Source organism: Numida meleagris, chromosome 21, assembly GCF_002078875.1.
Source record: "Numida meleagris isolate 19003 breed g44 Domestic line chromosome 21, NumMel1.0, whole genome shotgun sequence".
Lineage (NCBI taxonomy): Eukaryota > Metazoa > Chordata > Aves > Galliformes > Numididae > Numida > Numida meleagris.
The window spans coordinates 319,632-345,570 of record NC_034429.1 but is presented as its reverse complement, the minus strand read 5'-3'; the positions used below and the strand labels follow the sequence as shown (position 1 = coordinate 345,570).

Sequence of the window (25,939 nt, the reverse complement as noted above, 5' to 3'; positions counted from 1 at the left end):
ATCTGCATTTTCTCTTCCTACCATAAACGTCTAAAGCAGTGTTTGAAAGTAAGATAAATCTACAGAGAAAATGGCTCCAGAGAATCTTTCTGGTCTTGGGTTTTCTTCCTAATTTTTGCACGTGGTTGGCACAAAGATATCGAAAGGAACAGCTACAGCAGAATAAAAGCTTCCAGAAGCACCTTGCATAGCGCACTGCACTTAACTGGAACAGCTCACAGGGGCGTGCTGCTTTCCTTCCCCTTGTACACCCAGGGATCAGAAGAGTTCAACTGCAGCAGTTCAGACTGGGCCATTAGGGCAGTTTAGCAGCCACTTCCTCAGGAATCCATACTAAAGACGGGTAAAGCTGCCATCGGGTCATTCTGAACAGCCTAGAGAGCACTCCACTAAGCCCCACTCAGCACACTAAGAAAGCCCAAGCTACTGAGGAAATTAGTAAACGCTTTGGGACACAACAGGGAAAAAAAAAAAAACCAAAGAACATACAGACAGACTCAAAGAACGAAAAGCCAACCGGTCTTATTTTCAGACTGGGAAGTAGTACTGCACACAAATGCAGCTTCATCTACTAAGCCTCTGAAATAAATATGGGGAAAACCCAGAGTCATATCATGTTCTGTTAGGACTGGTTTCCCCACCTCCTCAAATACTACCAGTATCTTGAACTCCTTCCGAAGAAAACAGTCTCCAGCCCAGCAACACCAACAAAAACACGACTCTTATTGCTCTACTGGAATTCAACTCCCTGTTGGCTTCAAGTACGGAAGATAAAATTCTTGCATCAACAGTCTGGAAAAAATAAAAATAAAAATGAGATGTACACACCTGTGGCTCAAGGTACCAACAGAGCAGGTTAAGATGCCCCACGTAGATTTGGCTGCAACACAAAATGTAGGCTTTCATGGGCTAACCCCAAGAAGCTCTGTGACATCGCTGAGCACCAGCAGCACCTGGGGCACAGCACAGCTGGCAGAAAGACCGAGTTGGATAGGGATTGCTTAAAATTGCAGAAACACGCACCAACCTGCAGCCCAAATTATCCTGCCATGTGAAAAGCTGCTTCTCCTCGTTTGTTTCTGCATCGAAGAGGCGTTGAGAGAACACCATTTCCATCCAGCTCTTTGCATCTACTCAGTGTGAGGGCCGATGCCTTTGAGAAAACATGCACCAAACCTAAACCTAGCTGAGAGCAGGGTTTAAAGACAAGTGACAGACTGGGATGGATTTTAGACCCAAAAAACTTGGCTTGTTAAGGAACAGGTGGAACCCAACCCACCCCAGCTCCTTCCCTTATCCCCAGGGCACTGACAAGACATTTTCAACTCCAGTTTACATCTTTCCTAAAGCCAAAAGGCTTGTTTATATCCGTGATAAAAATCTCAGGGGTTGTTTAACCTCACTGCTAACCCAAGGTTGAATTTGTTCCAGCACAACTCCCAGTTAACACTGCTATAATTTCAAGCTATCTGGATCACGACTTGAACCTGGGAGTAGGGTTGCAAAAGCTTATCAACGACAAATCCAATTGTTCTACATATCTCCAAGATTATTTTACACTTTACTAATCTGAGCTAACTGCTGCAATAATCCCTTACCTCTAATGAAATCACCCAGCAGATCAAGGTGTGCAGTGCAAGTGTCTTGCTCTGGCAGGGCGCAGCACTCCAACAGACTGCTCCAGCATTTGTTCTGCTTCTCTACTTGGTTTTCCAGCCTGCATCAAACTCCAGGTGCCAACAAAACCACTATCCAAAACAGCTCCTATTTTAAGCTTAAACTGGGTAATTTTAAACTCACTCAAGTAAGGCAACACCATGAGGCAGGGGGGATATACAGATGTGTTAAGCTCCCTATGACAACAGAGCATTATTTCTAATTTAGGTGGTCAAGTTCAACAGCAAGCCTCACATTTACCTGGCACTGAACTCATACAGAAAGGTATGAGCAGGCAGTAAGATGGCCAAAATGACCACAGAAGATCTTCACCTTGTCTTAAATAAATCTGGGTATTTTTCTCTTTCCTGCCAGAATCTTCTACGGGCTGTGGCGGCAGCTGGCTCCCTTTTGGGTTCAGCCCCACACACCCATCTACAGAGGGGAGATGGGAAGAGCAGACCCCAAAGCTGGGGCATGGGAAGAGCAGACCCCCAAAGCTGAGCTCAGTGCCTGTCCTCAGAGCCTACAAAATGACAACGATGCTTCAAAATGAAGGGACAGGAATCTCTCTGCCTACACGCTCATCCTTTATGACAAACCCACTAACGACAGAAAGGCACAATGCAGGTATTGAGGCATTACCGGTTAGGTAATGAAACCCAATCAGAGGTTCTCAGTAAGGTTTTTTGTTAGGGCATTCTGTACTGCCTGCATCACTGGGCTCCACCAAAACACACCTTTAAAACAAAAGGGAACTGTGCACGATGCTGAGCGGGGCTCACCGACAGAAACAGGAATAGATAATAGAAATATGACATGCCTCGAGCTGCACAGGAAACAACACACAGCCCACAAGCCCCAACAATTTAAAACAATAATAGTGATAAAATAAAGCCCTCAAAGCTCATCATGAGAACGGGATCAGACAGACGGCGGTGGGGGGAATCCGGGGTAGGGTGGGGGGAATTAACCTGCGTTGCTTCACCCCGTTTTCCAGCTGACGGCTCTGCCACCCATTTTGTTTCCAATAAAGAAATAATTAAAAAAAAAAAAAAAAAAAAAAAAAAGACGAAGGACACGACGATCTCCATCCACACCCACAGCTGTACCCAGGGCCGTACCCACACCGATGGATGTACCCGCACCCCGGGCAGGTGGCTGCGGCCGCAGGTGCCCACCTCACGCAGCCCCTCCGCAGGGAACCTCCCCCCCCCGCCTGGAGGCAGGAGAACATGGAGGGGTTTAAAAGAGAAAGAGCTTTCAAAGGGGACGCGGATGGCACAGCAGCCGCAAGGCCAAGGTGAAGCGCAGCCCCGCAACATGGTGGAGGCTCCCGGGGAGGCGGCAGGAGGAGAGGGTACGGCTGATGGGGAGAGGAGACGGAGGGCGGCGGATGGAGGTGACAGCGGGCGGCGGAGCGCGGCGGAGGGGACGGCGCCATGGGGGAGGCGCCCGCCGGGCTGCTCCCTCAGCGCTGCAGGAGGAGGAGGACGGGCTCACCTGCCATAGCGGACGGCAATGGCGCTGGAAGCTGTACCGTCGGCGGCAGCAGCGACTCCTCCACACCACACTCCGCGCCCCACGGTCGGCAGCGGGGAGTACAGCGGGGCCGGGGCCGCCCCGGCAGGCAGAGCACGGGGCGGGCCGGGCCCCGCTCCGCCCCCGACAAGATGGCGGCCACCGCCTTCTTCCCCTCAGCGCTCGCCCGCCATGGCGGCCCCGCAGCAGCCGGGTGATGGCTGTGGCGGCCGCGTTATGAGGCGATCGTGAGGCGAGGCGATTCCTCCCGAGGTGCATCGCTATGGGGTGTGTGTGGGGGGGTTTCTCTCCTGGCCCCCCACCCTCAAGGAAAATGGTGTTGGTGTGGGTTCAGGCTGCGCTCAGCCCATGCCTCTGTCGGGGGGGGGGTGGGGGGAGTTCATTCGATTTAAATGGGAAAAATAAATAAATAAATCCAGCTTTTTCTCATAGGAGAAGTGAACGGGAATAGTGTCGTTCTTTCATCGCTCTTCCCTCTAAGGAAGCAGGCAACCTCGATATAAGATGCCCCCCGCCACATACTCTAGAATCTCTGGCTAAAAGTCTCGCTAAAATCTCAGTTTTCCTCAGATTTTCAGTTTTCTGCCTGAGGAGAAACAGACACATCAGCCGTGCAGCAGATCAGAGCCCGGAGCGCAGAGCTGTGTGTTTCAGACCCATGGCAGGGCCATGCTGCTCCCACACTGGAAAAGGTGTATGCTTTCTCTCCGAGCCTGTTGGCAAAAAAAAAAAAAAAAAAAAAAAAAATTGACATTCCTAATGGATTTTGATACTGGTAACTTGCTTTAATTTTGCCCAGAGAGGTTGTGGGTTCCCCATCTCTGGAGGTGTTGGATGGGGCTCTGGGCAGCCCGATCTTGTGGCAACACTGCCCAGGGCGAGCAGGTTGGAGCTAATGATCTTTAGAGTCCCCTAACCCATTCTATGGTTCTGTGATTAATTTGTCTTCTGCCCTTTTCAAGTATGTACACTTCTCGAACCCAACTGGCTCACTCAACCGTTTACGTCTCGCTGCCCTTCTGGGAAGCCACAGCCAAGTGCTGTCTCCAATAATTCCTACTTTTTCTCCCACAATGAAGCTCTGCTTCAAGGAGCAGCATGCTAATTTAGAGTAGGTGTCCTTGAGATAATATTGACTGATGCTGAGCTTTCTCCCCAGACCAGCCCGCTTTGTTATTTGATTAAGGTGCCGTGTAGCTGTAACAGGAAACCGAGTCGATAGGAAAACCTCTGCTCCCTGGACCAGTGACACTAACTGTAATCCATTGCATCATTTCACCCAGACCTGCCATTCTTTGTTGATCTTCCAGGTCTTTGCCTTAATAGTTGCTGTTTGCAGAGTTCAGTTGCTCAGAGTGTTTACTGAGTATTTGCTCACCAGCTGTCTGACCCCTTCCATCCACTGCCCGTGTAAAGAGGGTTTCATCGGATCCCACTAAAACCCAGCAGCTTATTTTAAGACCGTAGACCCTACGAGGCCTCTGGAGCATTTGTGTTTCTTATCCTTTGTGCATCGTTTAGTTCCACATTCACTGAGGTACTCTCCTTGTTAAGCTTCTAAAAGGCTTTCAAACGAGCCATATGGAGAACTATATAGGACACAGATAAGTCACAATGCATCTTTTCTGCTTTGTATGCTCTTGACTATGGGTATCGATCCCTTAGCATTACTCAATGCTTGGCTTTAACCCAAATATATACATATATTTAATTGCAGCTTTTAAACATTAATAGACTTTGTTTGTTAGGGCAGAGGAGCGTGCAGCCATGATAAAAGAGACATTTTAGTACTGCAAGATTGATTGAAAGTGCAGCAGTTTCACTGCTGACAGGAGTTTGTATAGGAAGATGGATTGTATGTATCCAGTGATTCAGTCTCCCTATGAGGAGTTCTTATGTTCAGAAATCATTGGCAGAGCCGCAGCTCTGTAATTTTTTTTTAAATCCAGATTCACAAATAAATGTTCTAATTTTGCCAGTGTGGCATCCCTCAGTTGAAGACTGCAGAGTGAAATACAGGTAAGCCAAAAAGAGATCTGCAAGAGGGAAGTTCACGAGTCAGCCTGAAATTTAAACAGATAGAAAACTCAAGGCCGAAATAATTCCAAGGACGAGCAAAGGAAGGATGATAAATGTGGATTTAGTGCTCTAAAAATTGAGCTGGACACAATTAGATCCCCTGGAACCATGGGCTCAAACCCAGCAAAAGCCCTTTCAGGCCTTTATTCCTATGAAAAAGACAAATTAGCTTCCAGGTGTCTTTCTGTGTTGTCAAATTTCAGAAAACACAGGGCATTCCAGAGGAGAGCCAGAGCCCACTTGGTGTAGTCACACTGCCCTGCTGCTGAAGTGTGAGTTATTTTGCTGGGATTATTGGCATGTATCATTCTTCATTATTAAAATGAGGTCTTTATAAATGCTTTCAGTCCCTTTCAGCCTGAATGATTCACGGGACCATAAACAAGTTGGAGGGAGCAGAGATACAGGATGTGCATTTGCATGTCCTTCGTAACAACAGCAGGTATAAAGGCTATCAAGGGAAATTAGCAGCCATTAATCATTTAGTGTGCAGATCTTTGAGATCTTAAAGGAGCGACCTTCCTTTTGTAGTTTTCCTTTATATGAAATCTAGGAGATTATCAGGAGGGGAGAGATGTGAGGTCCTCAGAGCTCACCTGGATTTGCCTGAACAGGTGAAGTGCTGCTGCATCCGGACACCAAGTCACCACAGAAGGTTTATGTCCGTTGTCCCAGTTAAACCAGTGTGAAATACTTGTCCATCTAACACACATCTTCTGAATCCCTCCTATAATTGCCCCAAATTCCTATAAGTACTCCTAAAACGCTGAGATCCTCACATAAGACTAACAGTCCTGTAGTCCTGATTCCTCCCTCTGTGGTTTATGCTAATCAGTCACTATGCTTTATTTCATAATACAGGATAAATATTATAGCATTAATATAATCACAGCAGTAACAATTAAGGGATACACGAGCAAATAGTGTTTTGTGATTTTTGCCTGCTTGAAATCACTGGAACGTCCCAACAACAGCATGCAAGTAGGGACTTGATTTTCGTGGTGAGGTTGTGCCCATGTGAAACTAGAAGTCTGGTGAGCTGAGTGTCCTTCTCCGCAGCCAGAAAATGCAATATTACTGTGATAGTCTGGGTAACTAATGAGTATGTTCCCCACGCATGCCAGTTTTATTTTGTTTGTTTCTTCATGGCTCTGTAAAAATAAAGTGGTAAGGACAGGACTACAGAAGGTCAGGGCTTTCTTGAGATGCAGTGCGTAGGTTACTGGCATAAATTTAAATGCTGAAGTCTTTTTGGCTGGCATCTCCTCTGTTTACTCAAAATTCCCAGTTTAAACCGAAACGTCACCTCCATTTGGACATGAGTCACTGATCTGAGAACAGGATCTCCAGAAGAGTAAATTACTACTTTAGATCCAGTTATATCCAGAGATGGTTGTTTTGGGTCTGGGATCCGTAGGAATTTTCCAATTGCCTGTCTTATTTTGTGAAAAAAGCAAGACAATTAAAAAATTATAATAATAAAAAATAAGAATAATAAAAAAAAGAAGTTTGCCTCCATCACATTAGCAGTATTTTCTATGAATCCCACAGGTGGAGTTCAGGGGTTCAGAACAACCCAGCACGGTTCGTATATATGGATAATAAACAGACATGTCTCTACTGGCTTACACAAAATAAAAACAAAACCTCTGGTATTTCCACAGCTGCCTAAGAGGAGAAAGGAGCCCGGGAAAAGGCATTTTGTAGGTCACCAGCTGTGATAGTTTTTCTTCTTCCTCTGGAGTAGTAAGCAAAGACAATACCGAACTGAGCAGACCCTGGGTTTCTTTTCTATAAGGTAAAGAAGGGGAGAGTGAACAATCCTGAAGAAATGCTGTCTACCACCACCTAGTGGAAAATACCACTTCAGGTTTCCTTGACCTACATAGATTTTTAGTTGATCTCGTGGTCAGTCGTGACTTGATTGCTGTTTTTTCCCCCCACAGTGCTATATGGGATTAGAGTTAGCAAAAAAAAAAAAAATCCTTTCTAACAAGTGTTTTAAAACTGAACGACATACTTCCTGATCTGAGCGAAATCCTCCATTTTGTCATCTGCAAAATGGAGATCCTAAGACCCAGGAAGAGTTTTATGAGGTTTAATTAGTACAAAGTGCTCTTAATAGCAATAGGTCTTTTGGTCCAAGGATCTCGGATTGCTTTGGTCCAAGTACTCAAATTACTGAGGCTTCAGCCAGCGATCTGAGAGGGAGATGTACTGCTGTGCTTGCTATATAGAAAGATAAATAGCAGGGGCTGCAAATTACAGTTGCCAGAATTCACATAATAAATCAATAAGCAAAGAGAAAAGAAATTCTGCCTAGCTGCAGAATTGTTGGATCCCTACTGTTCTCATCAAGATGCTTTTCCCTCTGATAGCTTTCAGGGAGAGGAGACCCTCCTTGGCTTTTGTGCACGCAGATATTCTGCAAATGGAGTCCAGATTCTGACAAAACAACCCAGAAGAACTCCCCATGCTTCTCGCAGTCTGGCTGGTCAGATCACATTGCCACATTGGCCGCACAATATTCATCAAAGCGTCGTTGGCATTGTGGGTAAGTGCAAGAGGGAACGCTTACAGTAACACTAACTCAACTGGACAGCTCATGCTCTGGATGAGAAGCTAATTTTCTCGATGCTGTTGTGTCTGGTTCCTCAGGGGCTGTACCAAAGAGATGGGACTGAACTTGCTGAGTCAGGTGTAAGGCAAGAGGATGGAAAGATAGACTTAGCCACGTCTCAGAGCTCATTCCTAGTCCTCTTTTCACAAACAGCAGGGAGTCCTTACACACTGGGAAGAGTGGGAACAGGATAACAGCATGCATTTATCCTCCCCATTCCCTTTTTCTGTCAGGTTCCAGCTGCCAGTACTGCTGAATTGCTGGAGCCATGTGTCCTGACCCTGAGATGCGGCAGCAGAAAAGGAACTGCAAGAAGCACGTGGCTAACAGCTCTTGACATTTTTGCTTTGCTGCTCCACATTCATGCTGGCATTTTGCTTGCAGCCACCCATCAGATGGAGCCTGTGTCACTGGGAGCAATGATGGCCAGGCAGGAGACAAGCTGAGTTTTGCCATCTTACGTCAAGTTCACGAGTGGCTGCTGTTCAAAGCTGCGGCAGTAAATGGAGCTTCTGTTGACAAATGTGTATAGACAGAGCCAGGCCAAAAAGTGACTTCTTTCCACTTAATCCACTTCCAAAAGGGTGTGGACATTGTGCTATGTGAAAATTATTTGGAAGTCCATTAGAGGAGCTTTGCAGCACAGTGTAAAACAGGTTTCGTTAAGTCACCTCCACTGGGAATTCAAATGAGGACCCTTTGCTTTGTAAAGGACAGCAGCACTTTTTCATTTACTCCTGTCTCAGCAGAGAAGTGACAGCAGACAATCCCTGTCTTAACCTTTTCATTACTTGAAGCCACTTGCAAGCAATGTTGAAAGAACATCCACACTCTGTTCAGAGAGGAAGGATGGTCTTGGATGCTGTCATCGCCTTTATCTGCGATCTGCCCATGACTCATTTCGTTCATCCCATGAATGTTCGGTAACAATAACACGCAGTGATGTCAGGAGTGATAGAAAAGCGATTGCTGCAGAATCAACCCCCTCTGGCAAGTGGTAAAAGACAAAATAAATGAGTGTAACGCTGAGGCATGAGTCAAAGACGGAAACAGCACCACAACAAGCCCTCTAAAAGCTTCTTCTGAAATGGAACTGTCCGGATCACGCTGGGTGGATGCTTTACGGGAATCGTCATTCACTTGGCTAGAAAAAGAACTCCCTGAGGCAGGAAGAAGAGCTGGGCCCAAACCAGGGCTCGGTGGGCAAAGGGAGAGCTGGAAACTGTCTGTGGCAATATTTTTCAGTTCCTTCTTTCCCTGACAGCTGAACTAACACTTGTCGCAGGAGTGCAAACTAGGCAATTACAGCAAACGTGGATGCCACAGGGCTGGATGGGCTCGCTATTTATAGTTCCCTTCTGAGGGAGCTTTCCCACTGTGCCACTGCACGCAGGTTAAGGTACAGTCCATGCCTTGAAGGGCTCACAGCCCAGATAAAAACAGAAAAGGGAAGGAGAAGCGGCCTCTTGTGATGAGAGCCAAGACTCGAGGAGATGAAAGGACAAAAAGGAAATCTACAGCAGAGCCTGGAACAATGAACTCCAACTTCTCCCCAGCAAACTGCCCTTCCTCTGGTTAACTCCTTCCCTGCCTGAAGTCCGACCTCTCCTCTACTCATAATTAGTGCCAGCCTGATACAATGTCAGGAAGAGGAGTTTTTGCAAGTTCTGGCCTGTCTTCCCGCTGCTAAATTGTTTTCCCTCCAGCAGATGTGGGAGAAGGGACGTGCACCCAGCCTCGATTCCCTCCTGCTTCAGTGCTTCCACCCCAAGGAAAGAAGGATGGGAAGCGTCCTGGTGCGCTGACCCTGCTGAAGGGTTGATAAACTCCCTGGAGAGGAGCAGGCTATCAGCTTCAAACATTCAGTGCCTCAGACAGCTGTGGATGTGAGTGAAAGATAGACATTCTCCTTGGTTTCATGGGAGGATTAAAACAGGGGCTGTTTGTACGTTGAACTCTGCAGTATCTTCTCAGCAATTGGAAATGTGGTCGCACAACAAAGGAGAAACCTTTGCAAATCTAGTTTCTTTGTACTTGAGGTTGGAGACCATCCACTGGCCTATTTTTAGCCAAGCATTTGAAATGCTGCGTTGCAATCCTGCCCCTGTTCCCATGCAGTAAAACAGAGAAGAGTCACTTGACTTACAGTATCAAGTACAGAGAAAATGAGATAACTGTCTGGAAAAGAACCACTTAACACAGTGGTGAAGAAGTCATGCTTCTACTTGTACTGTTAGTGCTGAGAGGCAAGAAAAAAAATCATATTGTAGAAGCTGGTAGACTTTTAATAGTGATTTTAATGGAAATCATTTATAGAGAATGGTGTAATGAGTAAGCATTCACTCGTTTAAGGACCTGAGATCTTTTACATTCATACTACATACACTTAGGTGTGTAAGCCGAGGTGAGATTGCAATATAAGGAATTGAGCAGGCTAGAAATCTCTCATCCAAACCCCTTGTGCAGATGGTCTGTTATCACACTGACCCCTCTCTCTAACTGAAGTTAGTTGCTGCCAGCAAAGAATTTGTCCCAGCATTTATGTCAGCTTTCTGCAAGAAGTTTTTCTAAGTCCACCTGACTTCCTTTGCTGAATACAGCTTTTAGCTCAGAGGCTGATGCTCTCGCATGAGTGAACCCTTCCCTGGTAGCTGGCTTTTGGTCGATTGGTTTGACCACTTGCATTAAACGCGATGCCACGTACGACAAATAGAACCGAACGTCGGGACGCGGCGCAATGAAAACACTGCGCCCGATTTGATGGGTCCATGAGAGAGAAAGGAGTTCTTTGTGAGAACAGCACATGGAAAAGCACAGAGATGAAGCAAGCTGAGCCCCAGGTCTCCCAGCCTTTCCTTGTAAGAGACATGCACCATGTCCCTCATCATCTTGGTGGCCTTCTGCTGGGCTCCCTCTAGAAGTTCCCTATCACGTCAGCAAGACTTTGTGTACCACGCATTTCCCACCAGCAAGGAAAGAAAGGTTAAATCCTTGGCTGCCAGGTTAACAGCATGATTTGCAGCAACAGCTTAAATAAATGGTTGCAGGCACAAACGAGTAGCAGGCAGCTAATCCTTCAAAGGCTTAAGCGCAGCTACTACCGCAGTCCAAGTAAATATTTCAAAATAAAATTAATTAGTGGTGACTGGTGGATTTGCTTCTTTGTTTCGCAAGCCCAGGCTTAAATGGTGATTCCTCCACAGAATTGATGCTTTCAGTGCCAAAACTGCCCATTTTGGAGGAGTAGAAGGAGCCTTCTCGAAGACAATTAATTGCAGTGTTGTTCCTTACTGTAATTGCAGCAGGACTGGAAAAGTAACAGATGAATCTCATAGGTCTGTGTTACCATCAGAGAGGCATCAATGGCTCAGTGTCCGACACAAGTACAGTGCAGAGGAAATGTTTGCTTCCTGATTCTTGTCATAAGTAAGCTCTGCCCATGGCCACAGAAATAATGGCCTTAATAATGGCCTTACTTCCAATTAAAAGATTTTTCTTAACACCTTCACGGACAGAGGTCAAAGCGGGAAGGCAAAAAACCTCAACATAACTCGTACCCCAACCAGCACCAAACAAAGCCTGAGACTGGAGAAGAAGAACAGTCAAACGAAAGCAGCAAAAGGTCAATGAAATTATTTGAAAACAATCATTTCTAATCCACAATCAAGCCTTTTTTTTCCCCAAGATTTTTTTTTTTTTTCCTTTTACCTTGACCCTTGGCTCCGTCTCAGAATGTAGCCAATTTTCCTGCGAGGGAGGAATCTCTCATGGTCCACTGAACTGTCTGGACTATGTTTAGTTAAACACAGCATTCCTAAAAATCTCAAGCTGCTTGTGTACCAAGGAAGGAGCAAGGAAGCCCTGTGACCACGCACATCAACATTTCACATGGCAAGCACAGAACACAGCATGCCAGAAGGGGCTGAATGCAGAGCTCTAGGAAAAAGAACATAGTTTGCATGCAGTTTTCACCAGAAAAAGAAAGGGGAAAATGGACAACTTGCACTTACCCACTAAAATGATGAGCTGCAGAGCTCCAGAGCACATCAAAGGGAAATCTGCCCAGTGGAAAAGCAGAAGTCAAGGAGATTTGGAGGTGCTTCGCAGGTGGAGATCTTGCTGGGAGGAGCAGGACAGACACCCAAAGGGAAGGGTGAGGAGAAAGCTTAAGGTAGCAGCTTAGGGAGAGGCAGAAGATGTGAGGAGTGGTTGTATGAATGAGCTGGTGTCAGGGACTTTTAAGGACTAAGCATGAGGGGGAGGAGTGTGGAGAAACTCATTTAGACCTTAGCGTAAGTGGAGTACGGCACAAATCTGATTAGATGGGACAGAACTGTAGTGCCGAGTCATTCCTTCCTGCCCCGCAGGGTTTTCATGTCTTCTTTTATGCTAAGTAAAATCCATATGGCTATAAAAGGAGCATTATAGCACTGAGCCTCCCACTGGCAAACGCTGCTGAACTTGGCTAATCGCAGTTGATAGAAAGAAAGCAGACCCCGACCGCAGGGTCTAATCTAAGTGATGGGTACCAGAAAAGAACTCGAGATGCTACTGTCGATTGTGATGTTTGAACAAACAAAACAGTCATTTTCGGGCTGTATTTTCAGCACATTGGTTGTATCTAACATGCTCTGAGTGAGTCATCACATTCTCTCTCCCTCATCTCCACAGATGTTTCACATGATTTCTGCTAATGTATTTTCAGGACTAGAATCAGTGACAGCCCTCAGCCCTCAACCAGCACAACATCCAGGCAGGTCTTGAGGATCATCTTATCAATGAGGACATAAAATCACTGCTGAGAGAAGAGAATCCAGGTGAACCCAACAAGGAGAAACAAGAAACCCAAGCTCCCACTTGCTCCATCGCCGCAGAACCAGCAGCGAGCCCTGCTCTTCTTCCCACCCCATGAACCTCCTCCATCAGAACAAACACGTGGAGAAGCTCAGAGAGAATGATCAACAAGGATGCCAAGAAACAAATATAGTGCAAGGAGAATTGCTGCCCAGGGTATTGGCACCCTGTTTCTCAGGATGTTCCCTGTAGAGCTGTCCCAGGTGAGCTGCTGCTGAAGGTTGGTGGGTAAAGGCCTTGGGTGAATCAAAAGTTTGCCAGTCATTTAGAATCTTTATAGGGGAAGCATGGGAGAAGAGGAATTTGCAGTCACGTCCTCCTCACAGCATGATGCTCCCCTACAAAGCTCTTTGTATGGAGAGATCCAAAATCGCTGTGTCTTAAACAAAGAAGAATTGACAGAAAAACCTTAAAACAAAGAAGAATTGAGAGAACACCACAGGATGATGAGTTCTGCACAGCTGTGCTTTCACTTGGACATAGGCACCTCACCATCCCCTTTATCACACCAACCAACCTACAGAAGCACCATTTCTCCCTCTTCCCTCAAGGATTTATCAGAACCAGTTGCATAAAGCTTTGGATAATTCTAGCTTTTCCTATTGCTCCTTTCCACTGCTGAGCATCTCTCTGTCTCCTATCTTTGCCATTTGATACAAATAGCCCCTTTCAGCCAGGGCCTGCTATAGGATTTCAAGCTCAGGACTAGTAGTTAATGTCTGCAGCTACTCAGATTGTCCTGACTGCTACCCAAACTGCCCAGGGAAACTGTGGATGCCCCATTCTTGGAGATGCTCAAGGACAGGTTGGATGGGGCCCTGGGCAACCTGACCTGGTGCCTTGTCTGGTTCAGGGAAGTTTCCTGTGATGTGATTACACTCAGGAATTTGCATTAAGCTGCACTCACTCCAGACACTTAAATAAAAACCATGAGATTGACCTAAAAGAAGTCTTTGCTTTTATAAAGAATACATTTGGTGGGATTTCTTTGGGATTTCTTTGTAGCTGAGGCCTCCTGGGGGACTCCAGAGTCAAGCAATCATATAAATACACCACACCACAGCAACAGAACATCACTGAGGATATAAATTCAGACACTCATAAAATAGAGAAAAGCCTTAACTCTGGGTGCCTGTTCTTGCTGCAGAGCTTCTGTGTATAACAATACCCCATCGAGCCATATAAATGCCAACTATTTTTATCTACGACAGCTGCCTCGCCCAGAATGGATGATGCTCCATAGAGGAGACAGCAGTTTGGTATTATCCTCATCCATCAGTGCTCACCCTGTCCCTTGCTCAGTGGTCAAACTCTGCTCTAGAACCAGAAATTTCTTCACAGACATGAAGCTGTTGTCATGACCCAGCACTTAAGCACCAGAACAACCATGTATGGGCAACGGCCTGGTTTAAATGGAAAACTATGATGCCTTCATGCAATGCTTGAACAAAAATATGAGCTGACAGCACCAATTATCCTCAAACCTACACCAAAGGAGCATCGCTGTTATATAAAAGGACCATGGAAACAAATGCTTGCAGTAAATTCTTCCAAATTTTCCCAAATGTAAAGTCAGTTTGTTTTCTGAGAAAGCAAATGAACAGCAGGTATTAGCTGCACCGCAGCCAGACCACAGAAGTTTGAGCATAAGGAAATGTATACTCTGGAGGAAAGCCATGCTTAGAAGACAATATATGAACCCACAGAATGAAGTAGTCAGGATCTACATTTTTTGAGTAGTAAGTCTACGTTTTTTCCCCCAGAAATAGCTATAAAATATCCCTGGGCAGAAGAAATTTTCCATGCGTCCCTCCCTCACACAGACAGCCCTGAAAGGGACTGATCTGAATTGCACTGTGCTTCTGTCAAATGACAAATAAACTGCCATCCCTCCAGGAACGTCAGCATGTTCTTTGCCTGTCCCCTGCATTCCCTTATCCCTCTGTAGTTGCCCCAGGCTTCCCAACTTTCTGCATCCTCTCAGCTCCCCTCTCCTCCTCTTTTTCCATCTAAACTTCCCTTCCCTACTTCCTCTCCCTTCTCCCCAAACCAAACTCACTCACATTCTTATCACCTTCTAAAGGCTGATTCATGGTTTTGCGTCAGCAGCTGCTCTTCTGGCCAGACCTGGCTTTAATTGAGGGATTTCAGCTGCTGCAAAGTGGTGGTGACATCTGGGAAGCTGGGCTGCCATCGGGAACACGAGACCAGTGATGGCCAAGGCCGGCGTGACGCAGCAGAGCAGGGAACGTGCGTAGCTGTTGCCTTGGGAGGAGGGAAGGGAAAAGGGAGATCCTGAATTCAATCAGTTATTCCTCAGAGCGCGCCGCCAGGGCACGCACAGGCCAATGAATCAAGTCAACCCAGGGAACAGATGGAGTTTAAAATAAAGAAGACCTTGGCTCAGGCTCTGGGTTTGGTCTAGAGCATTGGAGGAGAAATGGCAAAGCGAGGAAGGAAAAAGTCAATCCTGGCCTTCTGAATCACAGAATGGCCAGGGTTGGAAGAGACCTGAAGGATCATCTAGATCCAACCCCTCAGCCAGAGTTGCCATCCACCAGGGCCCCATCCAGCCTGGCCTTGGGCACCCACAGCTGCTTTGGGCAACGTGATGAAGCACAGAGTCATGCCACACCTAGGGCACTGCACTGGTGCTCTACAGAGGGTAATTTCTGATTCAAGTGAGCCAAGGGTCCTGCAGACCAGTTGGAGCTGCTGTGAAGCTGCTGGCTCAGCAAAGCTTATTGCTGATTGTAGCAACTGCATCAGAAACTGGAAGCAGTTAGCAACAGCACATTCAAGCTCATTGCCCAGAACCATTTTTAGAGTACACTGAAATCCGTGAAGGTGAAAAAGATGAACTTATGATTTGTACACAGAAGATTGAGAAGTTTATTTGTGTTAAACACGTACACTTGTACCTTGCATTCCTACGCCTTGTCACGCAGTTGTTCTTCGGGACACTTGGTCCAGTCCCACCTCAGAGACAGCGAGCTTTGACTTTGCATCAAGTACAGAGCGACCAATCTATTTTCCCTGAATAACCTATGGCTGAAGCTAGCAATACAATACAAACAGGATTTATCCAGTACAAACTATACAGACTTGCTCTTTACTGGTCTAGGGAGTTATGAGCAACACATCATCTAGGTGAGGAGAAAATAATCCCAAATATACATACAGTTAGAATTCAACTGTCTCCAATACCCCCACACCCATCAAAACCAAGGCTTAGGTATTGAGACTCTTCAGTTCTGGTCCAGATCCCAATTCTTCTCCCTGTCTCTATTTGCTTTAAAATAATAATAAAATCCAGCCACAATCAGTTCTTTCAGAGGATAACAAGTTGATTTTGCCAAAATTAAGAGTGGCATGGGAAGCAGTCTGCTTCTGAAGAATGCTGAGTAAATAGGATTGGTCAGTGTAATGATGACTTGTGCAGCAAATGCAGTATGTGCAAGTTATCTCATGCAAGTGCAGTTTGCAGTTGAATTCTGTTATCCCAGATGAGCACAAGACAAGTAAATTGGAAGAATTTTGGATGGGCAGAGAGCAAAAAAATAAAGTTATGTACAGTGTTTGCAACACTAAACCCAAGGATAGCCACAATCTCTCTCAGAAAACAAACAAGCTAACAACAAAACTCTTTGAAACAGTTAGGAAAACAAATATCTTTACTGATGGAACTGTCCGGCTTATCTATGTTTGGAGAATGGCTAGAATTGCCTTGTCCAGGAACTTCTTACAAGTAACCGGCATCATATACCCAAGAGGAGAATTACAATAAACCACGTGTTCTTCCCACCTAATGTTGCAATCCTTTTGGTCACTTCCACGTTTAACCCCCTGCCCCCACCAGCTGAAAGCTTTCAACGCCTCCCCCACAGGATTTTCAAAACCAGGAAGATGCATCTTGTGACTGACACGCTCCATTTACAATCTTACAGGCTCCCTCCGATATTTAGGGTCACTAGCAGCTCTTAACACTAACCTAATGGTAAATGCTGTCCAGAACATTATTCAGTCATCGAAATCCGGGATGTCGTCGTAGGAATAGCCCCGGTAGCCTTTGGAAGCATAGTACGCAATGCGCAGGTGGTAGAAGCCTGGGAGGAATACAAGGATCCCAATGATGAGCACGGGGATGGCACGGTCTGTTCCCTACGGCAGAGAGGAGAGCAATGTAAGCACCATGAGAAGATCTGTATTGAGGTCTTTTTCTCATTCATCCCTATAGGGCTGCCCCCCCCCCAGATTTTTTCTCAAATCAGAAATCTTTGAGAGATCTATCATGCTGAGCTCTGACACCCTTCCTGGCCCGCTCCTCATGACAGGAAACCTCAACTGAACTTTTCCTTTGGGTAGGAGGGGTGGCTCCTGCTGACACGGTCACATTACAAAATTGCCAACCACAGGCCGGGTGCTGAGCGCTTGGCTCAGATCAGCTCTCCTACCAGCGCCTGGATTGCTTCCGATACGGCCAAAATGCTGCTGCTTCCACACTGATAAGCAGCAGCTGCCAATTGTAAAGCAATTCCATCCTGCACAGGGCAGAAGGTGAAGTATGCCAAGCACAATGCCAATGGCAAGTATCAGATCTGCTTTCAATGGACTGTAAAGGCATAGAGAGGAGATAAATGGTTCTGTGTCCTGTATGGTGATCAAGTATCCCCTACAGAAAGCAGAAGGTTTAGTAGAAGTGTGATGATCCTGGCATTATTTCCACCAAGACAGCAATGTGGCATTAAAATGAAACCACACTATCAAGCAGGACATAGAAACTCAGCCCGACTGGGTAGATATCCCATCCAGCCTGGAGCTCCAAACACAAGTTAACTAGAAACCTCAAACGTTGGATATTAGGAATAATTTCTTCTCATAAGGAGTGGGCAGGCACCAGGCCCAGGGAGGCGGTGGGGTCCCTGGAGGTGTTCAAGAACTGAGGAGATGTGGCACTGAGGGACATGGTCAGCGGCATGGTAAAAATGGTTTTGGGGTTGGACTTGATGATCTTCGGGGTCTTTTCCAACCTGAATGATTCTATGGTTGATTCCATGATTCTAAACTGTCAGCAAACACCGGTGTGTCAGCAGAGGGAATTACTTTCTTGCTTATAGACCTTTTGCTCCAAGTTTGTGCGCTGGAAGTTATGGTTTGTGGCAGGCTTTGGGAAGGCCAAACAATACAGAACTCAAAGAGAGGGGTAATCAATCCACTTACGCCTTTGCTAATGTATCCTGCCAAGAGGAGGGCTCCAATGATAATGAGAAAAGTTCCAATCATGAAGAGCACGACAGCCAGTGCAATCGCCTTGTAGGGGATTTTTGGTGGGCTCTTCTTGAACTGGATGGGAAAATAACAAATGTTAAGCAGCTTACCTCAGCGTTGTTCCCCTATTACCATGGCAGAGATGCGAATACCACAGCTGGCAGAGGACAAGAGAAACCACTGCTGCAGCCTCCCTACAGTGAATCCTGTCCATGCATCCCCTGCTGTCTGGGGCAGCATTTACACCCACTGCTCTGATTTTCATCTCCTTCCAAATAAACGAAGCTGGCTCTATTTATTAAACAAGCAATCTCATTTCCAGTTGAGCTCTGTGGATTTTCTGGAGCAGAAGGGCTGAAACTCTACGATTAGACACTGTGAGGATGGGGTGGCGGTTGGACTTGGTATCTTGGAAACCTTTTCCAACCTTTATCATTCTGTGAGTGGGCATGGTGGTGATGGGTTGACAGTTGGAATTTAGTAGCAGCACAAAGCAGTTTTCTTCCCCACGCTTTACCTGCAGGTCAATATATCCATCGTCAGTGCTGGCGAGCTTGGAATATTTGACTTTGCTACTGGGAATCCCAGCAGAGAGATTCGTTCTTGACGGCATCATTACAATGAGGCCCGGGCATCAGCTAGAACCTGGAAAACAGAGAGAGACCAAAAAATCGGAGCCAACTGGGTGATAGGGTCAGATGTGGATTAAGTTTCTTGCAGCAAGCACAAAGAGTGTCAAGCTGACGCTAACCAAAAGAAATTCGTTTTCACAAATTAAATCTTTTCAAACAAAGCTTTGTGTCTAAGCCTAAAATACAAAGGCACGGATGTAGATGGAATAGAAAAATTTGGATTTGTCAATATTTGAAAACAAAATAAAATTAATGTAGGATGTGTTTCAAACCTCATACAGGCTCCAGAATAACATCCCGTGTATGAGTTGGCTCTCACTGCCCAAGGAGGTCACGCTTCCTGCTGCAGGATGCCTGAGGTCTACCTGTTTCTAAACAGGGTCATTACCAAATAAACCCAAACCAGAACTCAACAAAGCAGCTTTTCAAAGGGACGGATATTTTGCAATAGATCCATTTTGGGAAAAAAAAAAGTAAAAAAGAAAATAAAACCAACATGAAATGGAGCTGTCATCCCTGGGATAGCTCAAGGCTTGAGTCGGAGGGAGCACGATGGGGTGGGCAGTGGGTGAAGCAAGCAAAAAGCAGCAAGGGGCTACAAACCATAGGTCACTCCTCTATCCAGCTGCAAGGGAGGAAGCATTCAGGGCTGCACTTTCTGGAGTCGCAGCAGAGCTGGACCCTGCAGTTTCACTGCGTGTAGCCAGGCCCTGTGGTTTTGCTGCCAGCAGTGACAGCGCTGGTGATTGGAGCAGGGAGGTGGGCAGAGCCAGCTCTCCTCCTCCGGGCACTGAACCTGGATCTGACCTCGCACAGCCCTGACTCGGTGCAGAGCCACTCAGTGGGAAGGGAAGTCCTGCAGCTTCCATGCAGGATCTGTGCGTGGGGCAGCACTCACCCTGAACCCACTGCCTTCCCAAAGCGAGGTACAATATCACTCCCTGCACCAATGCAACAACTTCTAATCTCTGGAAAAGCATGAAATAATAATAACAATAAAAAGACAACCCACAACCCCATGAGCATATATCCCCAATGATAAAGGTGCCCATTCTGCAATAGTATTTGGCATCTCACGGGATAGCATCTCCTCAAAGCAGTCTCTCCACTGGAACCAAAATAAAACCTTTGTCTCCCTCAGTGCTAACAATAATTCTTTCTGCAATCCTCACTATGTATTGGTAAATCCCTCTCTAATGTGACTTCTATTTAAAATAATAAATTTTTTTAAAATAATCAGTAACAAAACCCCAACACTTCCTGATCTTAAACCCTCCCACCTCTTTAATAAGAACTTTTTTTGCTTTTTATGGAGGGGAAAAATAAATCTACATAAGCATCCTCAACAGTGGAAATATCGCCCAGCTATGGGGCGGTAACACCCATCCATTTTACGGTTGGACTCGATGATCTTGAAGGTCTTTTCCAACCTGAGCAATTCTATGATTCTATGATCCATTCTATGATCCTCAGCCCCTTCCCCATCCCTTTTTTTCTGCTCTTCCCCATCCCTCTTTTCCTGCTCTTTGTGCCCAAATGCCCTCGGAGACTCCCACGTGCCCATGGGGTCAAAGTGCAGAAGGGGAAGAAGACAGAAGAAAGCAGCACATCCAAAACTGAACAGATATCCCCATTTTGCCCTGTTTTACCCTGGGATTGTTTATACTCCCTGTCCCATTGCTCATGGAGTGATTCCCAGCGACTTCCCAGCGATAACTGCTAATTTACACTAATTGTCCCTGCGCTCGCCCTACCTCACTCTATTAAGGACGAATGCACAACGCTCCCTCAGACCTCACACTAAGGGCCACGTTCAAGTCCCAGCAAAACGTGCCACTTCAGGCCAAAGTCCTCTTTCTCCCCCAAAGATCTGCAACACGCATTCCTACCCTCAATGCCAGGAGCAGGGAGGGGAGCGGGATGTCATTTCCTGCCCCGCTCAGAGCTCAACGCCGACGCAACGCACCCAACCAATCCCCCCTGCAGCCCCAAAATAGATTCCCTGCTGCTAAGCCCGCATCCCATCCACCAAATCCCCCCGAAACCTGAGGTCTGTGAGGTTATCACGTGCAAAGAGCTTACCTCCGGCTCACGCTGCTGCTCAGAGCCATCGCTCCCAGCGCCACTTCCCGGCCACGCCAACCCAGGAAGTTTATTGCGATGACGCCTGTTTCCTTCCAGGTTATGGCAGCAGCTTTGCTGGCTCAGCTCCGCGGGGTTATTCTGAGCTTGGTGCTGAGGGTTGGCAGCTGGAGGGCTCCCGGAGCCGTGGGGCAGGCAGCGTGGACACAGCTGCTCCGTACCACGCGCTATGCGCTGCACGTTGCCCTGCGTATCAAAAGGAAGCATTGCATATCACTGAGCTGCAGCACAGCCCTCTGTGAGTTGTATGCATCTAACAGGCAAGCTGGAGCCAGAACGTTATTTAAAGCAGCTGTGTTCATTCAGAGGAATCACGGCTGGGATTTACTGCTCCCAGAAAGGAAGCAGCAGGAACGAGCGTGGTTGCAATTGCTGTGAATTAACAAAGCACCCGAAAATCGAGATGTCCTGAAATGGCAAAGCATCCTCCCAATCCTGCCTTCTTTTCCCAAATCGGGTTTCTTTGCAAACAAAAGCACAAGCCTCAGAAGTTTCCCTCCTCCGAGAAGCAAACAGCATCTGACCACATCTCCCTGTTTTTTAATTTATTTAAGAGGGAGCAGCTGTTGGCTTTTCAGCAATGGCAAAGGGAACATTCACACCCTGAGCTGATGCAAAGGCAGAAGGCACGGCCACAAATCCAACAGAAGCGCACAGATGCGAGGCTAAAAGTGTTTCCTACCCCGTGAAACTCCTCAAGCTCCTTGTTACAGCCCATAAAAATAAGGAATGAAACCACAGGGCTTATTTTCCCGTGCTTGTAACAGCAGAAATAAAGAGGTCAGTAACCCCCACCGCAGCAGGAGGCGGCACAAAAAGCTGCTTGCTTCTAACACAGCACATCAGTGGAACTGAATCCTCCCACTTACCATCATCGTGGATCTTTAATTCCCCACCAGTGTTTTCTTGCACTTGGGAGTACAACGGCCACCCAATGAGAGCAGCATTGCATTTGGGGGTTAAAAAAAAACCCAACCCCAAGTGACCTGAGATATCCAGTGCTGTTGTTCTGGGCAATTCCTATGGCAACAACTCAACTGCTGCTGCAGTTTTAGGGCAGGTGTTGATTTCGGGTGTTTCCTGATTCAGCAACCTCAGCATTCAAGAGAATCCACGAGGCACGCTCTAGAGATACCAAGAAGCTCAAGATGAGGCTTGAAAACCAAGCAGGGACCTACCTGCAAAGAAAACTGCCAACATTTCCTACTGAAAAAGATGCGCCGCTACCAAATTAGAATGGAGGAAAAGGGGCAGGAAGAAATCCCACCACCAGACTTCAGGGGAGGGGCTGGTTTCAGTGGTAGAACTGGTTGCCTGATCAGCACTGCCACCTCGTGAAGGGCTCCTGCTCCAGCAGCAGGGTTCCCCAGCTGCCCTGCTTCCAGGTCCACCCCTAAGAACAATGAACACACCCAAAGCACCCAGGACTCTACAAGTAATTAATACTGATCAAGCCAACGTCGCTTCTGAGTTTCTCCATCTTCACTCATGGTGGAGCCGCTGTGTGAGGATGAAGGGTAAGGATTTAGATGCTAGCAGCAATGCAGCCACTGAAGAAAAGCACAGTGGCTACCCAGAGCTTTTCAAACCCCATTTGCAGCATAAAGCACAGCGTTGGCATCCCCATGAATGATGGGGACAGAAGTAGAAGCATTGTCCATGCAGAGGAATGGGTTCAGGTGACTGCAGGACACGGGTCACCACAACAGAACACATGCAGAGCTGCTGAGGAATGGCTTAACACCAAGAGCCAGCAGCACAGCTTTCCAGGCCAGCTTTCAGACACTACGACACCACAGCATTTCTCTACATACTGACTTCATTTAGAGCACAGGCAGCAGCTACAGGATCAGTCCATGCTGGAACAGGTGGTTCTGGCATCTGCACAGCTAATGCATTTTAGGGAAAACACATTTCACACACCTCCCTAGCTTAAAGCAGCTGCATCACTGATGGATTAGTTCAGTGAGATTACCTGCTCCTTCAACTCAAGTGTTTTAACTGAGGGACTCACCCACAGATGCTACTAAACCTCAGCACCGCGTGACAAAGCAGTGATCAATCTGCTCACATTGAAGTAGGATAAAACCACGAGGTTATTTTTTTATTTCCATCTTTCAGTTAGAATACCAGCTTCAAAAATAAATGCATGTAGTAAGGGGAAAATAAACTTGTGGCATCATTAAACAGCAACCCTAGCCCACTACAGTTCCACAGGTGAAACTCCAGGAACCATCTATACTGAAATTAAATATTGCACTCCTCCAACACACGTTCAGAGGAGTATTTCACCTAAAGACAGCATCTAAGAGGTTACTGCAAGTACAGGAACAGGCCAGAAACAAGAGAATTTCCTATTTCAAATGACATCAGTGTAGCAAAATAGCAAGTTGAAAAAAATATTTACAGAGATATCTACAGAACATTCGTAACAGTGCCCGTTCGATGCTGCAATGCACTGACATTTCTAGTAACGTGGACGACAACAGATTTCCTTCTCCAAGCCAGCTGTGCCCCCAAGAGCTGAGCAGATCTCCCCCTCAGTCCCAGTCCAGTTACGAGCCTTCTTGCTGGTCTTCAATCTTTGGAGCCAGGTAGTATTTTAAGTGTCCCATGTCAGCGATCTTGTACTCCACAACTGGTAAAGGAAGAAGAATATTCAGAAAGTGCTTCACAAAAGCTATAAATACATTCCTGATAGAGTTCTAAGGTAGATTGCTCTACAAGGTTTTCAAGGAGAGCTGCTTCTACTTACCCAGAGGAACATCTGCAGACATGCTGAGTGTTACTGTCGGTGACAGGGGGGTGGCTTTGGTGAAAAAGTTCAAATATCTCAGGGCAAAAGTCAACTGGACCGGCTCATTCATTTCTATTGTAACCTGGAACAACAGCAGCCAGATCAGAGTTTGGTAAAGGCAAGCTGCAACAAGCTCCCCCAAGCTTCTCAAATAACTCAGTGTCACTGCCCTAGACACCTCACCTACAGCCAGTGCTAATCCCCACTCTGTTCTGTGTGGGGCTGCTTGCAAACCCCCCAGCCAAGAAAATGCTGGCAAGGACTCGCTGACTTGGTTCTATAAATCAGAGCAATACTGGATCCAGTGACCTACTTCAGCCCCCAGCACTCACATTAGTAGAAACCTCAGCACAGAAGACACCACTGTAACCATTAACATTCAACTTACAGCTTCTTCCTCTTTGTCCACATTACTGGTCTGCGACAGCTTGATGTTTCCATTTCCTAACTCTCCATTAGCTGAAAATTTCACACCGTCTTTGGCACAGGAGATGACAACAGCGTCACCAATATGGCTGAGGTCTCTACAGATGCGTGCAAATTCAGCAGAAGGCATTTTCACTACACAGCTGTATTCTTGTTCCTGGAAAGGAAGCGATGAACTCATACCAAGGAGCTTTAAGACCTCAGATTTGCTACAAGTTCAAACTCCAGGTTTGTATATGAGAAAACACGCTGTCCTAAGAGTGTATGCAGACATTCAAGCAACCACTTACTGGAATTCCAAGCTGCTCCACATCGAGGTCCATTAGCTTCATCTCATAATCAGAAACCTTCTCCTGATCTAAAGAAACAAAGCGTAGTTTGACCAAGTGTTTCAGAGAAGTTATCACCCTGAGTTTAAATTTCACCCCCCCAGTTTTTTTTCCCCAAAAGAAAAACACCTTAATTGTGACAACAGGATTCACCTTACTTAATAACCTAAAGAGCCTTCTGGAGGCTGTTAGAGGAAAGCAGGCTACCAAGGTGAACCTGGGAGCATCTTTATGTAGCTCAGGGAAGGTTTTCATAAAGGGGTATTAATGAGGTAGATAAAATGCTTTGGAGATGTAGACTTTAAGTGTTTAAATATCATGCAATTCCTCCCATTTCGGACCACTCTTTACAACCAGCATGCATTGCTTGGTCTATGAAAACTTCTTATGTTTTCTGGTAGCAAACAGGTTCACAAATACCACTCACTTGGTGCTTCAAACACTAGAGCCAATGTATCTGCGTTGTCTTCTGCTCTGAGAGTTATGATGTCTTCATTTCCAGCACACTTCAGTATTTTAGACATGCTAGGGGGACAAAAGGCAGATCGCTATGGGTTATAAACAGAGCGTGACCAACCACCTATTACCTATCAGGGTTAGAGCACATTTAACGAGCTGTCGGAAATCACAGAACCTGCGTGTTTTGCATTATTTCCTATCCATTGCCACCGCACCCTTCTAGGTGTACAAACCCTCCAGCCCGCTGCCGCCAAGCTCTGGGCCTGCAGCGCACGAATTAGCAAAGAACTGAAGCAGAAGCCAAGTGATAGGAGCAGGGCCGGGGCTCGGGTGGGCAGAGTAAGTGCCGGGGGCGGTGGCAGCGCCATGGCTTCTCCCCGCCAAGCTTTCCCGCCACAGCGCGGCGCGCGCCCAGCGCCGGCAGTGACGTCACAGCTGCCGGCGGACCCCGCGCGCGCCGCGAAAAACGGCGCGAGAGCTGTGAGGAGAAAGGGGGAGGGGGCCGGCGAGGCCTAGAAGCGGGGCCGAGCACAAAAAGCCGCTTCCACACCGCGCGAGGCCCACGCGGCTCACTTTCCCTTCGTGCCCCTCTGCCCCAGCAGGACTCGCTTCCCTCAGCGCCTCAGCCCAGGTCCAGCCCCACCACCGTTACCTGTTGAGGTTGACGCCCATGGCGATGTTGCGGTCGCAGCGGTAGGTGTCGAAACCCTCAGAGCGCAGCGTGAGCTGCACCAGGGAGACGTGCGAGGAGTCCATGCTCTGCAGGCTGATGCCGCCCGAACCCAGGTCCCAACACGCCTCAGTAATGAGGTCCTTCAGGGCCTCCAGCACCCGCTTGAGCACCGAGCCCTGCACAAGCCGCGCCTCAAACATCCTGACAGCAACAGCGACCGACAACAGCACAGAGCACGACAAGGCTACGGACTGCGGCGGCCCGCCAAAGTCACCCTTATATACACCCCACGCCGCACTGCAGCCAATCGCAGCGCTCCTCTCGCGCTCTGCGATGCCCTACCCACGCTCACATGACAGATGCTCTCCTCTCCGCCAATCGCGACACCGCTTCTTCACCTTAATCCCGCCCCCTCGTTCCACGGGAGCCAATCAGCATACGTGTTATTCAGCGCGGCCACGC

The 25,939-nt window shown here is 47.1% G+C and overlaps 3 protein-coding genes across 8 annotated transcripts in view; all 3 read right to left on the bottom strand.

Moving 5' to 3' along the window:
- Positions 1 to 3,872, bottom strand: part of SLC23A2 (solute carrier family 23 member 2) — a 56,942-nt gene extending 53,070 nt beyond the window's left edge. For 4 of the 6 annotated variants that reach the window (XM_021375085.1, XM_021375087.1, XM_021375082.1 and 1 more), the window contains exon 1: positions 3,160 to 3,872. The gene's annotated coding sequence lies outside the window, so the exon portion shown is untranslated. Of the gene's footprint in view, positions 1 to 641; positions 793 to 1,027; positions 1,187 to 1,598; positions 2,666 to 3,159 lie in introns of all 6 variants that reach the window. The other 2 variants (XM_021375086.1, XM_021375088.1) reach the window with 2 other exon arrangements.
- Positions 15,620 to 20,887, bottom strand: TMEM230 (transmembrane protein 230). Its single transcript, XM_021375094.1, has 4 exons — positions 20,734 to 20,887; positions 18,537 to 18,664; positions 17,972 to 18,094; positions 15,620 to 16,912 (listed from the first exon to the last, which is right to left on the bottom strand). Exons 2-4 carry the CDS (start codon positions 18,633 to 18,635, stop codon positions 16,772 to 16,774), a joined length of 363 nt encoding a protein of 120 aa, XP_021230769.1. The 5' UTR covers positions 18,636 to 18,664; positions 20,734 to 20,887; the 3' UTR covers positions 15,620 to 16,771.
- On the bottom strand, positions 22,872 to 25,832 carry PCNA (proliferating cell nuclear antigen). The gene is made up of 6 exons (XM_021375092.1): positions 25,457 to 25,832; positions 24,773 to 24,870; positions 24,307 to 24,374; positions 23,979 to 24,173; positions 23,549 to 23,672; positions 22,872 to 23,431 (listed from the first exon to the last, which is right to left on the bottom strand). The coding sequence occupies exons 1-6, from the start codon at positions 25,675 to 25,677 to the stop codon at positions 23,349 to 23,351; spliced, it is 789 nt and encodes a 262-aa protein (XP_021230767.1). The 5' UTR covers positions 25,678 to 25,832; the 3' UTR covers positions 22,872 to 23,348.